At 57.0% G+C, this 12,218-nt stretch overlaps 1 protein-coding gene across 4 annotated transcripts; it reads left to right on the top strand.

Annotated features, from left to right (window-relative positions):
- The first annotated feature begins 1,609 nt into the window (after window positions 1–1,609).
- Window positions 1,610–11,032, top strand: CUNH15orf39 (chromosome unknown C15orf39 homolog). 4 transcript variants are annotated; one of them, XM_048793809.1, is made up of 4 exons: window positions 1,610–1,757; window positions 5,010–7,778; window positions 9,431–9,517; window positions 9,666–11,032. In XM_048793809.1, the coding sequence occupies exons 2-4, from the start codon at window positions 5,060–5,062 to the stop codon at window positions 10,031–10,033; spliced, it is 3,174 nt and encodes a 1,057-aa protein (XP_048649766.1). In that variant the 5' UTR covers window positions 1,610–1,757; window positions 5,010–5,059; the 3' UTR covers window positions 10,034–11,032. The 4 variants fall into 4 exon arrangements, with proteins under 4 accessions (XP_048649766.1, XP_048649765.1, XP_015335886.1 ...); XM_048793808.1 differs by having other exon boundaries at window positions 1,610–1,789; XM_015480400.2 differs by lacking the exon at window positions 9,431–9,517 and having other exon boundaries at window positions 1,610–1,789.
- The last annotated feature ends 1,186 nt before the right edge of the window (window positions 11,033–12,218 follow it).

Raw genomic sequence — 12,218 nt, 5'->3', positions numbered from 1 at the left:
AAAAAAAAAAAAAAAAAAAAAAAAAAGGCACTTTCCTGATGCTAAGGTGTGGCTGCAACAAGATCCCCAGGTTGGGAGCCAGGTGATCTGGGTTTTTGTCCTAGCCTGCGCTGTGATTTTGGGAAAGTCCCAACCCTCTCTGGGTCTCTCCTCCCCAGATCTTTCCAGACTCTATTTCTAAGGTCCTTCAAGCTCTAAACTAAATGACACCTTTCCCCTTTCCCCAGATGACCTCACATCCTCTTCCTAATCCTACCTGGAGCCCAGTCCCTCCAGCAGCTTCCTGATTCTTGGCACCTGTGGCCTCAGGCTTGCCTCTTCTGTGACTCAAGCCGCCCTGACTTTTGATTTGGAGGAGGAAGCCTAGGTGGTTTTGCCCCTGAACTTGCTCTGCCCTTTGGCATGTCCACCTGTCCTCTTCTCTCACTGCACACATCTGTCCCCAGTCCTTGGGCAGCTCAGGAACTACAAGGACCAGATTCTTTCTAAGAAAGGAGCAGTACAGAAGGAGCCTCAGCTAACAATCAGATGGCCCAGAGCCAGGGCAGAGGAAGCCCTTTCACCCCTCCAGCTCCTCTTCGCAAGGCACCATTCCCAGCCCAAGATGCTCCACCTCCATCAGGCCCCCCAGGTTACACATGTTCAGGCCAGCTCTGAGGGACACTTGCCAAAAAGATTCAGAGATATCTACCAGGCCTCTTAGCAATCCTTCAACCTTCCTGGCCCACCCCAGAAGTGGGAGATCACCCTTTCCTCAGACAGCTCCGGTACCATAACAGGGTCAAAATACATGTCTGGAGGGCTGGGGATGTGGCTCAAGCGGTAGCGCGCTCGCCTGGCATGCGTGCGGCCCAGGTTCGATTCTCAGCACCACATACAAACAAAGATGTTGTGTCTGCCGAAAACTAAAAAATAAATATTGAAAAACTCTCTCTCTCTTTAAAAAAAAAAAAAAAAGTAAGAGGAAAATACATGTCTGGAATTTGCTCTGTTGAGGCCTTCTCCTCCTCCCTTTAATATAACTAGTACGTCAAGGGAGTCAAGGCGCCTACTGTGTGCCAGATAGTTTAAAACAGTCTCTTCCAAGCTTGACAACACAACCACTATGAGACCACTAAGAGGCAGACAGAATTCCAGATTTACACATGAGGAAACTGAAGCTCAATGAGGTCAACTGGCAGGCGCAAGGTCACATAGCTAGAAAGTGGCAATGAATGGCCAGGCGCGGTGATGCCTGTCTGTAGGAGGCTGATCAGTCTTGACAACTTTTCGAGACTCTATCTCAAAATTAAAAATAAAAAAGTTGGGGATGTAGAGCTCCCTGGATTCAATCCCCAGTACGAAGGAAGAGCGGAAGGAAAGAAGGGCCAACGAATGAATGATCCAACGGAATGACTAAACCAGCGCAGGTGACCGGCCCGCCAGGCAATGTGGTTCGCGGAGCGCTGCGGGTACAGACAGTGCACAGCGCCCGCGGCGAGTCGCCAGAGAGTTGGCCCCCCGCAAACCCTCTCGTGGGCCCTAGGGAGCTCGAGCTCCCAGAGGCGCGGCCGGGCTCTGCCCCCACCCCGCTGGCCGCCCCGCCCCCGCTCCGCCCCCAGTCCGCCCCGCCCGGGACCGCAGACGGCGCCCGGCGGCGGCGCGAACGGCAGCGCGGAGGGTGGCTCTGGGCTTGGCTCAGTGACTTCCCGCGCAGGGCCGGGCGGGACAAGGACCTGCTGTGTAGGCGGTCCTGGAGGATGCGGCTGCAACCTCAGGTAGCGGCAGCGGGAAGCCTGGCGTCCTGCAGGTAGAGCTCGCCCGCTCGGCGGGCGCCGAAACTTGGGCCGAGTTTGCGGGCGGCGCGTGGAGAGGGGGTGGGTGGCCCTGCCCCAGGGCGCCCCTACCGGTCGGCCCGGGGATGGTGCGCGCGTGGCCGGGGCCAAGGTGCTGCGGCTTCCGGCGGGAGGGCTCTCGGGCTAGGCTTGTGCCACTGCCCCCACTTTCCTCGGACTTCGAGGTTCCCGAGGCCTGGTAGCGCTCTGGGGCTCCGGCGGGACCCCGGCACCGGGCTGGCGAGAGAGAGCTCAGGCCAGCGCTCGGGCCTCCCGGGCCCGGCTCACGTGGATTGCCCGGGCGAGTTTGAGGGGGCGGTGGGGGGCGGCTAGGGCCAGGGGGCGGAGGACGCCGAGACGCCGCGGGGCCCTGGACGCGCCCTGCTGGGATGGGGCGGCCCTGCGGTTTCCTCGCCACCGCTTGACTCACCATCTGGCCGCAGCCCAGGCTGGCAGGATGGCCCCGAGGCGGTGACTGCCCGGACTGTGCGGCCCGACAGCCCCCTACCCTGGGACCTCCCGCCAGTCTGTGGCCGTCGGTCCGTGGGGCTCTGTACGCCAGCCTGCCGGCGTGCTCACGTGTGTCCGGTGCCCGAACGAGGGAGACAGCTTCGTTATAGAGGGGCATGTGTGCAGATGTGGGCCATGCACGTACGTGCAGGCACGGCTTTGCATGCGTGGCGACGGCCAATATGTCATCCTGCTGGGGTGCACGTGTGCCCCAGCGCAGCCGGGAGGGGCTTTTGAAGACCCGGAAGGCCGTGGGGTCGGTTGCCACAGCAGAGCCCCAAAGCGAAGTCGACTGTGGGCCCCAGGCACCAAGATTATGGGCGGGGCCCGTAGTGGGGGAGGAGAATAGATCCGATTTTGCTTCCCTTCCACCCATGCTGGATACTGTGGGCTGCCCCAGGTTGGGCTGTAGTGTCTGGAGAGCCCAGAGCCACAGCTGAGGTAGGTGGGAGGTGTGAGAGTACATGTGGGGTGGTTCAGCCCTCCCAAGAGTCCAGATGCTGCCTTCAACTGGGCTGGAATCACCTATTTCATCATGAGGCCCTTAGGAGGTGGAAGGGGAATGGGGTCATAGAACTTTAGAGGACTGGGAGTACAGGGGTGGCAGACTCTTCAGGATCCTGCTTGGGGTCCTGGCCGAGGTTGAAGCTCAGCTCGAAGGACCAATAGAACTTCCCTCCCCCACCAAGAGTAATGGGACCCTGTTCCCTGGGGGCCAGCCCTCTCTAAGTGTCTGCTTGTGACCTCATTTTGTATGTCAAGGAAGGAGACATCTACATTTTGTCTGAAAGGGAAGGCCCTTTCTTAGAGGGAGTGTACATTGGGTCCTCCATCTGCTGGTAGAAGATAAGGCCACCTCTATGCCTCTTATTAGAGTTCTCTGCTGGCTCATTGGAGCCTCCTCTCCTCCCACAAGACTCTGAAGGTCCCAGATGGCCTTGTGTCTATTGACTGGGTCCAGAGGGGTCTCAGAAAGTCTCCAGGGCAAAGGGCATGGGTTGGACTGAGCCCAGGAGAAAAAGACCCCAGTGGCTGAGGGTGGATATAGAGCAGGCTCCAAGGAGTATGTGGGGGAGGTGAGACCAGAGCCAGCATCTAATTAATCAGAGTTCCCCAAGGGCAGAGGGGGAGCTCAGCACCCCCAAAACGTACAACCTCTTCTTGCATCATTTCTGTGGAGTTGATGGGGACTTTTCCCCTAGGATACAGGTCCTTGACATAGGATACCATTAGTGGTTCTGTGGCCTGAGTTCTGATATCCTGTTCCAGCTTCTCTAAACTCCCTGGGGGGTTGGATTCTGGCCCAATGAATCAACTCTTTCTGAGAGGCCTGCCTGGCTTCTTTGTTGTAGGAAGCTAGGAGTGGAGTGGGCATTGCCTTGTCTTTTCTTGACCCCTTCCTAGTCTAACACTGAGCTTCTGGCTGGCTGACATTGGACCCCTGCCATAAGAGAAGAGAGGACTGGTCTTTGCTTGCTGGTGACAGAAACCTGGGACACTTAGTTGGTGGTCTAATCATAGCAAGATAGAGCTGATTCATCCTTTCTAACCTATTGAGGGTTTCAGGGAATGGGGTGCTTACTGCAGGAGATAGAGGCTGGTCAGGGTGCAGCAGACAGGTCTCAGATGGAGACCTTCATGAGTCATTAAATGCCTGCTGCGCTGAGGATTCTCTACCCTTGACCTCTCAGGGTCTGGGTTCCCATCCTTGCTTGGCCTTGCTTCAGGGCCTCGGTCTTTCTCTAGCACTTATTTTTTCTATCAGTACAGTGGAAGTAGTTGCCAGCTACCACTCTAGGCCCTTGGGACCTCTCTTCCTGGAGAGGGGATGAAAGAGAGAGAGAGAGAGAGACACACCCACACACCCCACATGACCCCATATGCCTTGGAGTAGCCACCCACAGCTTGAGGGCTGGGTGGGGACACAGGCCCTTTTCCCCCTCTGCTGGGATCTTCCCGCTGACACCACAGCACCATCTGGTGGACAGCCTTGACTTTCACTGAGGGGGAGTGGCTTGTATAGATGTAGGCACCCCAGCCACCTCTTCTGGGGGACTGCCTTCCAGACCCCAAGCCTAGTAACAGCATTGGCTGTGGCCCTAGGGACTTGGGTTTGAGACCTGGATCTGCTGTTTTTGGTAAGGCTGAAAGATCAATGGAGTGTCACAAGAAACAAAATTTGAAAACAATGCCCAGATCCCATGTCTTTCATACAGGGGTGTCTTTTGAGATCACTGTGGCATCTTGGAATAGTGGGAATGACAGGCAGGAGCTTTGCTACTTGTTCCATCTCCTTCATCAGTGACTTTGGGATGGATGGGTCTCCATCTATTTTGGTGGGTATAAGCCAAGGCAAGTGATCCTCAAAACTGCCCTAAAATCTGGAACCCCAAGGAAGGGGTCTTGGGAGTCACTTGGAAGAAATCTGAACAGAAAGGACTCCTGGATTGGGGCAAGGGTTATGTGCAGGGAGATTGGACAAGAATTTGTTCAACAAAGGATTTTGTAGCTTAAAAAAAAAAAAAATAGAGATGTCTGCATTCATGATTCATGCATTCAGTCTTAACTGAGTGTCTGTTGAGTGCCAGGCTCTTGGGTGGCAGTGAGCCAGGGAGCATGGCTTCTATACTGCTGACTGGCAACCTGCACTTCTAACTGCCCTGCCTCCTTCCCTCTTTCTCCCAGGTCAGCTGTTCAGTAGCAGCGGCCCTGGAGGGCTTGACACCTTCACAGTGATGGCGGAGAAGCGCCCACTGGGGACTCTGGGGCCTGTGATATATGGCAAACTGCCCCGCCTGGAAGCAGACTCAGGGCCTGGACATAGCCTGCCCCCCTCTGCTGGTAACCAGGACCCCTGCAACTACAAGGGCGCTTACTTCTCCTGTCCCATGGGGGGCACTTCCAAGGCAGGATCTGAGCGCTTGGCTTCCTGGACCCCATACTCACCCTTGTACTCCACAAGCGTAGCAGGACCTCCACTTCGGCCAGACAGCCTGTTTACCAACTGCCTGCTGTACCGCCCACCAGCGGAAGGTTCTGAGAAGATGCAGGACTCCAGCCCTGTTGAGCTCCTGCCGTTCAACCCCCAGTCTCACACATACCCAGGCCCACCGCTGGCTGCACCCAAACCCGTCTACCGCAGCCCCCTGTGTTATGGGCTCTCAACTTGCCTGGGGGAGGGGCCAGCTAAGAGGCCACTGGATGTTGACTGGACCCTGGTGACTGGGCCCCTGTTGTCCTCTGCTGACCCACCCTGTTCTCTGGGCCCAGCTCCTGGGAAGGGCCAGGCCCTGGACAGCACCTTTTTACGTGGAATGCCAGCTGGGGGGTCTGGCAAAGACCCCTCAGTTAGTTTCTCCTCATGCCAGGCGTTCCTGGAAAAGTATCGGACCATCCACAGCACAGGCTTTCTGGCCTCTAAGTACACAGGTCCTTACTCTGGGGACTCCAAACAAGCAATGGTAGAGGGGCCTTCAAGTCCTTGGACACAGCTGGCTCAGCCCCTGGGGCCACCGTGCCAGGAGGTATTGCCTACCCACTACCCACTCCCTCCCCCTCCACAGGCCCTGCCTTGCCCCCCAGCTTGTCGTCACCCGGAGAAGCAGGGTAGCTACAGCTCTGTGATCCCACTGCAGCCTCCGGGAGTCCATAAGGGGACTGGATACCAGGTTGGTGGGCTGGGCAGCCCCTACCTGAGGCAGCAGGCAGCCCAGACTCCATACATACCCCCAGTGGGACTGGACACTTATTCCTACCCCTCTGCCCCACTCCCGGCACCCTCACCAGGCCTCAAGATGGAGCCTCCTCTTGCTCCACGGTGCCCACTGGACTTTGCCCCGCAGTCTCTGGGGTTTCCTTATGCCCGGGATGACCTGTCTCTCTATGGGGCATCCCCTGGGCTTGGAGGGACACCACCTTCCCAGAACAGTGTGCAGTCTGTGCCACAGCCCAGTGCCTTCCAGCGGGCATGCCAGCCTTTGCCAGCCAGTCAGCCATGCTCTGAGCCTACAAGGCCTGCTGAAAAGCCAGCACAGGAAACCGAAGAAAGGACATGGCTGCCCAGCTGCAGGAAAGAGCAGCTCCAGACCCCGCTCAGCGAACACTCTGGAGCTCCCATTGTCATCCGAGATAGTCCAGTGCCCCGCACCTCACCAGCATTGCACCCCTGTGCCCAAGAGCACCAGTCTGTCCCACAGAAGGAGGGTGCTAGACCGCCTGGCTCTCCACCAATGCCTGTCATCGACAATGTCTTCAGCCTGGCCCCCTACCGGGACTATCTCGATGTGCAGACGCCAGAGGCCACAGCTGAGCCAGATTCAGCCCCAGCTACCAGTGAAAGCCAAGACAAAGACTGCAGGGGGACTTTAACTACCCAGGAGGGATCCTCAGAGCCTTGCTGCTCGCTTCGGGAGGAGGTGGCCTTGGACTTGAGTGTGAAGAAGCCCACAGCAGAGGCTGCTCCCATCCAAGTCCCTGGTCCTACAGTGCAAACCAAGCCCACTGCAACCGCGGACACGCCAGACACAGGGAACATAGGTTCAAGTCTGTCAGGGCTGAAAAAGATGGTCACAGAAGCACCTGGGTTGCCAGTGGCCACAGAGGCCACACCAAGGACCAACTTTCACAGCTCTGTGGCCTTCATGTTCCGAAAATTCAAGATTCTCCGTCCATCACCCTTACCTGCAGCTTCAGACCCAGCCACACCCACCTCAGCTCCTGCCTCTGTGCAGCCTGCACTCACCCCACCATCTGTACCCATGGGACTGCAGATTCTCACTCAGCCCTTGCCAGTGGCATGCTTCAACCTGGCCCTGCCTAGCCCTCCAGCCATAGCTGTGGCGGCCCCAGCCTCGACTCTAGCCCCTGCCCCTGCCCCTGCCCCTGCTTCTGCTCCTGCCCCAGCTCCTGCTCTAGCTCTAGCTCCAGCTCCAGCTCCAGCTCCTACTGTAGCCCCAGAAGACACCCCAGAGCAGCGCTTTACAGGGCTGCATGCATCCCTGTGTGATGCCATCTCAGGCTCTGTGGCCCACTCCCCACCAGAGAAGCTGCGGGAGTGGCTTGAGATGGCCGGACCGTGGGGCCGGGCTGCATGGCAGGACTGCCAGGGAGTGCAGGGACTGCTCAGCAAGCTGCTGTCCCAGCTGCAGAGGTTTGTATGCACGCAACAGTGCCCCTTTCCCCACGTAGTGCGAGCAGGTGCCATCTTCGTGCCCATCCACCTGGTGAAGGAGCGGCTCTTCCCACGGCTGCCCCCTGCCTCTGTGGACCATGTGCTGCAGGAGCACCGTGTGGAGCTGCGGCCCACTACACTGTCAGAGGAGCGTGCGCTGCGGGAGCGTGCCCTGCATGGCTGCACCTCACGCATGCTGAAGTTGCTGGCGCTGCGCCAGCTGCCTGACATCTACCCTGATCTGCTGGGCCTACAGTGGCGAGACTGCGTGCGCCGCCAGCTGGGTGAGCATGGGGCAGCCCCAGTAGCCACCAGAGCTGTGAGCGAGTGACAGGTGTGTGCACTGTGTGAGTGTGGGGGGTCACAGCAGATGGCTGAGTGGTTCCCGGTTCCTGGGTGGGCTCTAGGGACCCCTCTCTTTGCCCTCCAGGTGTCACTGAGTGCTCTTTTCCCTGGAAACTTTGGTCCTCCTTGGTGCTACCTCTTCCTGGAGCCTCCCTCCTCCTGTGCTTATGCCATCTACATCTTTGGTGCAGGCCCCTTTGGTGTCCTGAGGCTCTGGCCAGGCACCGTTTCCTACTTGTGGTCACTTCTCCCCATGTCTCTGTACATCCCAGCCGTCCCTCTTCTGAGTTCTCATCTCAACCCACTGCCTGCTGGAATTGGCAGCTGGGTGTCTCCTGCTCTGAATTCATCCTAACTGTAAACACCCTCCTGAACTGTCCTTTCAGCCTACTTTCCTGTCTTCCTCATCTTGGGGGAGGGGAGGGCACTCTGCTCTCCATGCTCACACTTGATGAGGTCCCACTCAAATGCTCATGCCTTTGAATGGGTCCATCCTTGGGCCTCTCAGCACTGATGTGCACAGCAGTGTTTCCACAAATCGGCACCTTTTGTGGTTTGCTTCCCCCACTGGGTGAATGAGGCCTTGCGCCCGTTGTTCTGCTTGCATTCCTTATGTCCCAGAGGACCATGTGCTGCTGCAGCATTGTGTGGTGTGTACACTCACGTTTCAGCCAGGATTGAGCAAGAATGTCCTTTCCTCTTCTATATCAGTGTACCTGACCTTGAGGCCTCCTGCCCACTCAGTGTTTTCTCCCTGCTGACCCCCTGTTCCTGCCCCCAGCCTCTTCTCCAGGCTTCTCTGAAGATCCTGTTCCTGGTTTCCTCCCCACCTGGCTGAGTCCCCATATCTGGGTGGAGGCCTGAGTGCAGAGGTAGAGCTAGGGTTGGGCTGATCAGCATTCCTTGTGCCTAAACACTTAAAAGTGGGGACAGAGGTCTCAGTGGAGTGGAAAGAAATGCAAGTGTGTCTGTCCTGTCTCAGGAAGAGTGGGCTAGAGTGTGGGTAGTGCCAAGAGCTACACAGCCTCTTGGCCTGTCCTCTCCCTCCCCTGGACCTGTCTGGGACCCAGAGAGGGTCAAGTCTCTTCCTGGGCTGACATGGAAATGACTGGGGCCACATTCCCTCCTGCTGTGACTCCAGCCTACAAGAATTGGGCCTGGCAAAGAAGTGACCAGGGCCCAGCTCTTGCCCCTGGCTAGATTGTCCCCACTTGATTGCTGAGCTATGGGTCCTCCACTGTCCTTAGAGGAGTTACCCATTGTGGGTGCCCCTAGAGGATTTTTCCTGTCTTCATTTCTTTTGGGTTCCTGTGCTCCTTCTGGCACCCAATAGGTGTATTCTTGGTTAGGGACCCCTTTTGTCCCCTGCTCAACTCCTCCACCCACCTCCCTTCAGGCATTGCTTTGGGGCAGCCTCTGTGTGGGATCTTGCTCCAAAGCTCTTGTTCTGACTTTGGAGGTGCTATGGCAGAAAGATGATGGCTTCTTACATATGGCACAGTACTCTCTTCCTGTGCCTCACTTTTCCCACATGGCCAGAGTGGTTCCTGACCTGCTGGGCTCCTTTCCTCTCATCCTTGCTCCCAAACAGCCTCTCCTGAGCAGTGCTTTCTCATCAGAGTTCTGGAGTCCCCTGGGGAGGAGTACACCTTTTCAGCTTGGATGGGCCAGCCAGCAGGTACATGCAGGGAAAGATTATGATGGTTGTGGTCCTTTTGGTGCCATCCTGGCTTGGGGAAGAACCACTGTTCTGGATGGCTTTGAAGACCACGAGATGGGACCTGAGGGTGCAGGATCTGTAGCCTGACTATGTGCTCATTTTCCAGGTGACTTTGACACTGAGGCTGGAGCTATTCCCACCTCAGAACCCACTGTGGCCAGAGATGAGCCAGAGAGTATAGCCCAGGCTCAGAAGTCACCAGCCCCCAAGGTCAGGAAACCAGGGCGGAAGCCACCAACCCCTGGCCTGGAGAAAGCAGAGGCAACTGCTGGGGTTGGGTCACGTGGTCCCTCACCTACTCCTGCCAACAGCACCGGCCCACCTGGCCCCACGCTGAAGGCCCGCTTCCGAAGCCTTCTGGAAACTGCCTGGCTCAATGGCCTAGCATTGCCCACGTGGGGCCACAAGGCCTCAGGACCTGACCGGCCCCCACCCTGCCCACAGCTACTGGGCAGCCAGAGCCATCACCTGTAAAGTTGGTTGCGGGTGCTGTTGAGACAGCCAAATGTCTAGGATCAGCCTCTGCTTCTGCTACCCAGGGCCAGGAGTCCATGCTGGGGTATGGCCACTCCCTTGGAGTATCTTTAGCTCTCACCCTGGGGCCTGCGAGGCTGGACTGACTGAGAGCCCCTCAGCTTTTTAACGTGAGGGTCTTCATTGGAAAAGACTACTTCCTGTTCTTCTCTGGAGAAAGCATGTGGGCTCTGGAGCCCAACAGACCTGGTCCGAATGCTGGCTGCTGTTCCTTGCTGCGTGACCTGGGCAGACCCTTCGCCTCTCTTGAACCCTCGTTCCCTATTGTAACGTAGGACAACACGGCCTACCTCACAGGGTTGTTGTGGGGAGATGCCTGACACACCCGTTGCCAGATGGTCTCTGCTCCCTGCCTGAGACAGGTCTAGGACCTCAGCCCGGGCCTGGAATAGGAAGCTGAGGCAGCAGAACCTCCTGTTAGATGGTCTTTATGTGTCTTAGGACTTGGTTATCTTAGAGTGGTACATTGTACAGTGTGTATGGCTTGACACACTTTCCCTGGTCCCTGCTGCTGGTGCAGCAATAACAGCCTGGGACTGGTGTCCTTGCAGGTCTGCTGCTCCTGCCCCAGGGAAGCCCCAGGCCTGTCCTGCATTGTCAGCCTGTCCGGTGACTTCCTGAGCTGCCTTTACCCACACCAGGCGTTGACCCAGGGAAGTTGTGTTTTCTGGAAGCCAAGCAGCTACAGGGACTCAGGGACTTAAAGCAGACAGGCTGAGTGGCAGCTCCATCCTAGGAAGTCTCTGAATTTCTGGACTGGGGACCCTGGTACTTCCCAAGCCAGAGCCTTATTAGCCAGGCTTGCTGTGGGCCACCTCCCTGCAAAGTGCTGAATTGAGCTGGAGGCTGGGGAGCTGGGGCCCTTGGCCTTATTTAAGAGTTTGTGATAAGCCTGTGGACCCTGGGGCAGGCAATTAAAGCATTTGAGTTGTTTTGAAACTGGGACCTGACTCGGTGTTTGAGGGGTTGTGGGTTTGCTGTTGAGTCACTGTGGGCCACTCACAGGCTGCCCTCCCTGCTCCTAGAAGGCACCAAGGACTTCAGGCACTATGGTACCCGCCAACTCTGGCCACTGGAGCCCTTCTCACACACCCACTGGCCAGCCACTTCCCCACTTGGGAAAAGCCCTTCCTCCTGACAGTACTGAGAGCCCTGGCAGCAGGAGATACTCCCAAGTGCCCTGTCTCCCAGGACTGAGATCTGTCATCCCTCCCATGCGGGTGAGGGGGTCACTGGCCTTCCTCCAGACACCCACCTTTGCTGGGCTCTGCTCCCTGTGTCAGGGCAGCTGCGGTGGCAGCCTGAAGGAGTTTTCCTACTCCACCTGGGCCAGGCCCTGTCCCCAGGGCACATTAGACTTTTGTTGGTGCTTCTAACGGCCCCACTACACTTTCCCTCTCTGCCTGCCTGGCCTTAAGCTGGACCAGGATTTGGAATGGCATCTGCCATTGCCCCCATACACCATCCACATAGGGCCTGGTGTAGAATGCCACTTTCTGTTCATAGGAACCATATACAGACTAGGTAAGTTTTAAGGAAAACAGGTTTACTTTGGTTCATGGTTCTGGAAGTCCAAAATCAGGGCCATCTGGTGATGGCCTTCATGCCAGCAGAGTCCTCAGGTGGTAGGCATCCATGGCAAGACATAGCATGTGTGTCTTCTGATCCTTCTCATACAGCCATCAGGATTGTCATAGGGCTGCATCCTCATGACTGGCCTAACCCTAATTAGCTTCCAGAGGCACCCCCCACCACCACCACCATATTAAGTTTCACCTTTTTCTACCTCGCAGAGGGGATTAAAGTTTGACACATGAGCCCTTGGGGCACTCGAACTACATCCAAACTGTAGCACCTGGCTTGAGAAGGGGACAAGCCACAACACCACACTGGTCACAGCAGTGCCAACCTGGGGTAGGGGTGGTGGCAAGGTGTTCTGGGACACAGATACCAGAACTAGGCTTTGAAGACAAGTTGGGAGAAGAGGGGCTGGTGGCAAGTGTGTGGGTGGAGGGAGGAATGGGATCTTTGGGACTTGGAAGCTGGGTGGGGAACCTAGTTTGAAATCTGGTTTATATTGCTACATCATCCATTGCCTGAGGGAAGGAGTCTGGGCCATGGGGCT

This window comes from Marmota marmota, unplaced genomic scaffold (assembly GCF_001458135.2).
Source record: "Marmota marmota marmota unplaced genomic scaffold, marMar, whole genome shotgun sequence".
Classification (NCBI taxonomy): domain Eukaryota; kingdom Metazoa; phylum Chordata; class Mammalia; order Rodentia; family Sciuridae; genus Marmota; species Marmota marmota.
This window is presented reverse-complemented; position numbering and strand designations above follow the sequence as displayed.

Coding starts and splice junctions, on each gene's coding strand:
- CUNH15orf39 (XM_048793809.1), top strand. CDS start 5,060: ATGGCGGAGAAGCGCCCACTGGGGACTCTGGGGCCTGTGATATATGGC. Junction 7,779..9,430: donor CTGCGTGCGCCGCCAGCTGG/GTGAGCATGGGG, acceptor GCTCCCAAACAG/CCTCTCCTGAGCAGTGCTTT. Junction 9,518..9,665: donor TTGGATGGGCCAGCCAGCAG/GTACATGCAGGG, acceptor CTCATTTTCCAG/GTGACTTTGACACTGAGGCT.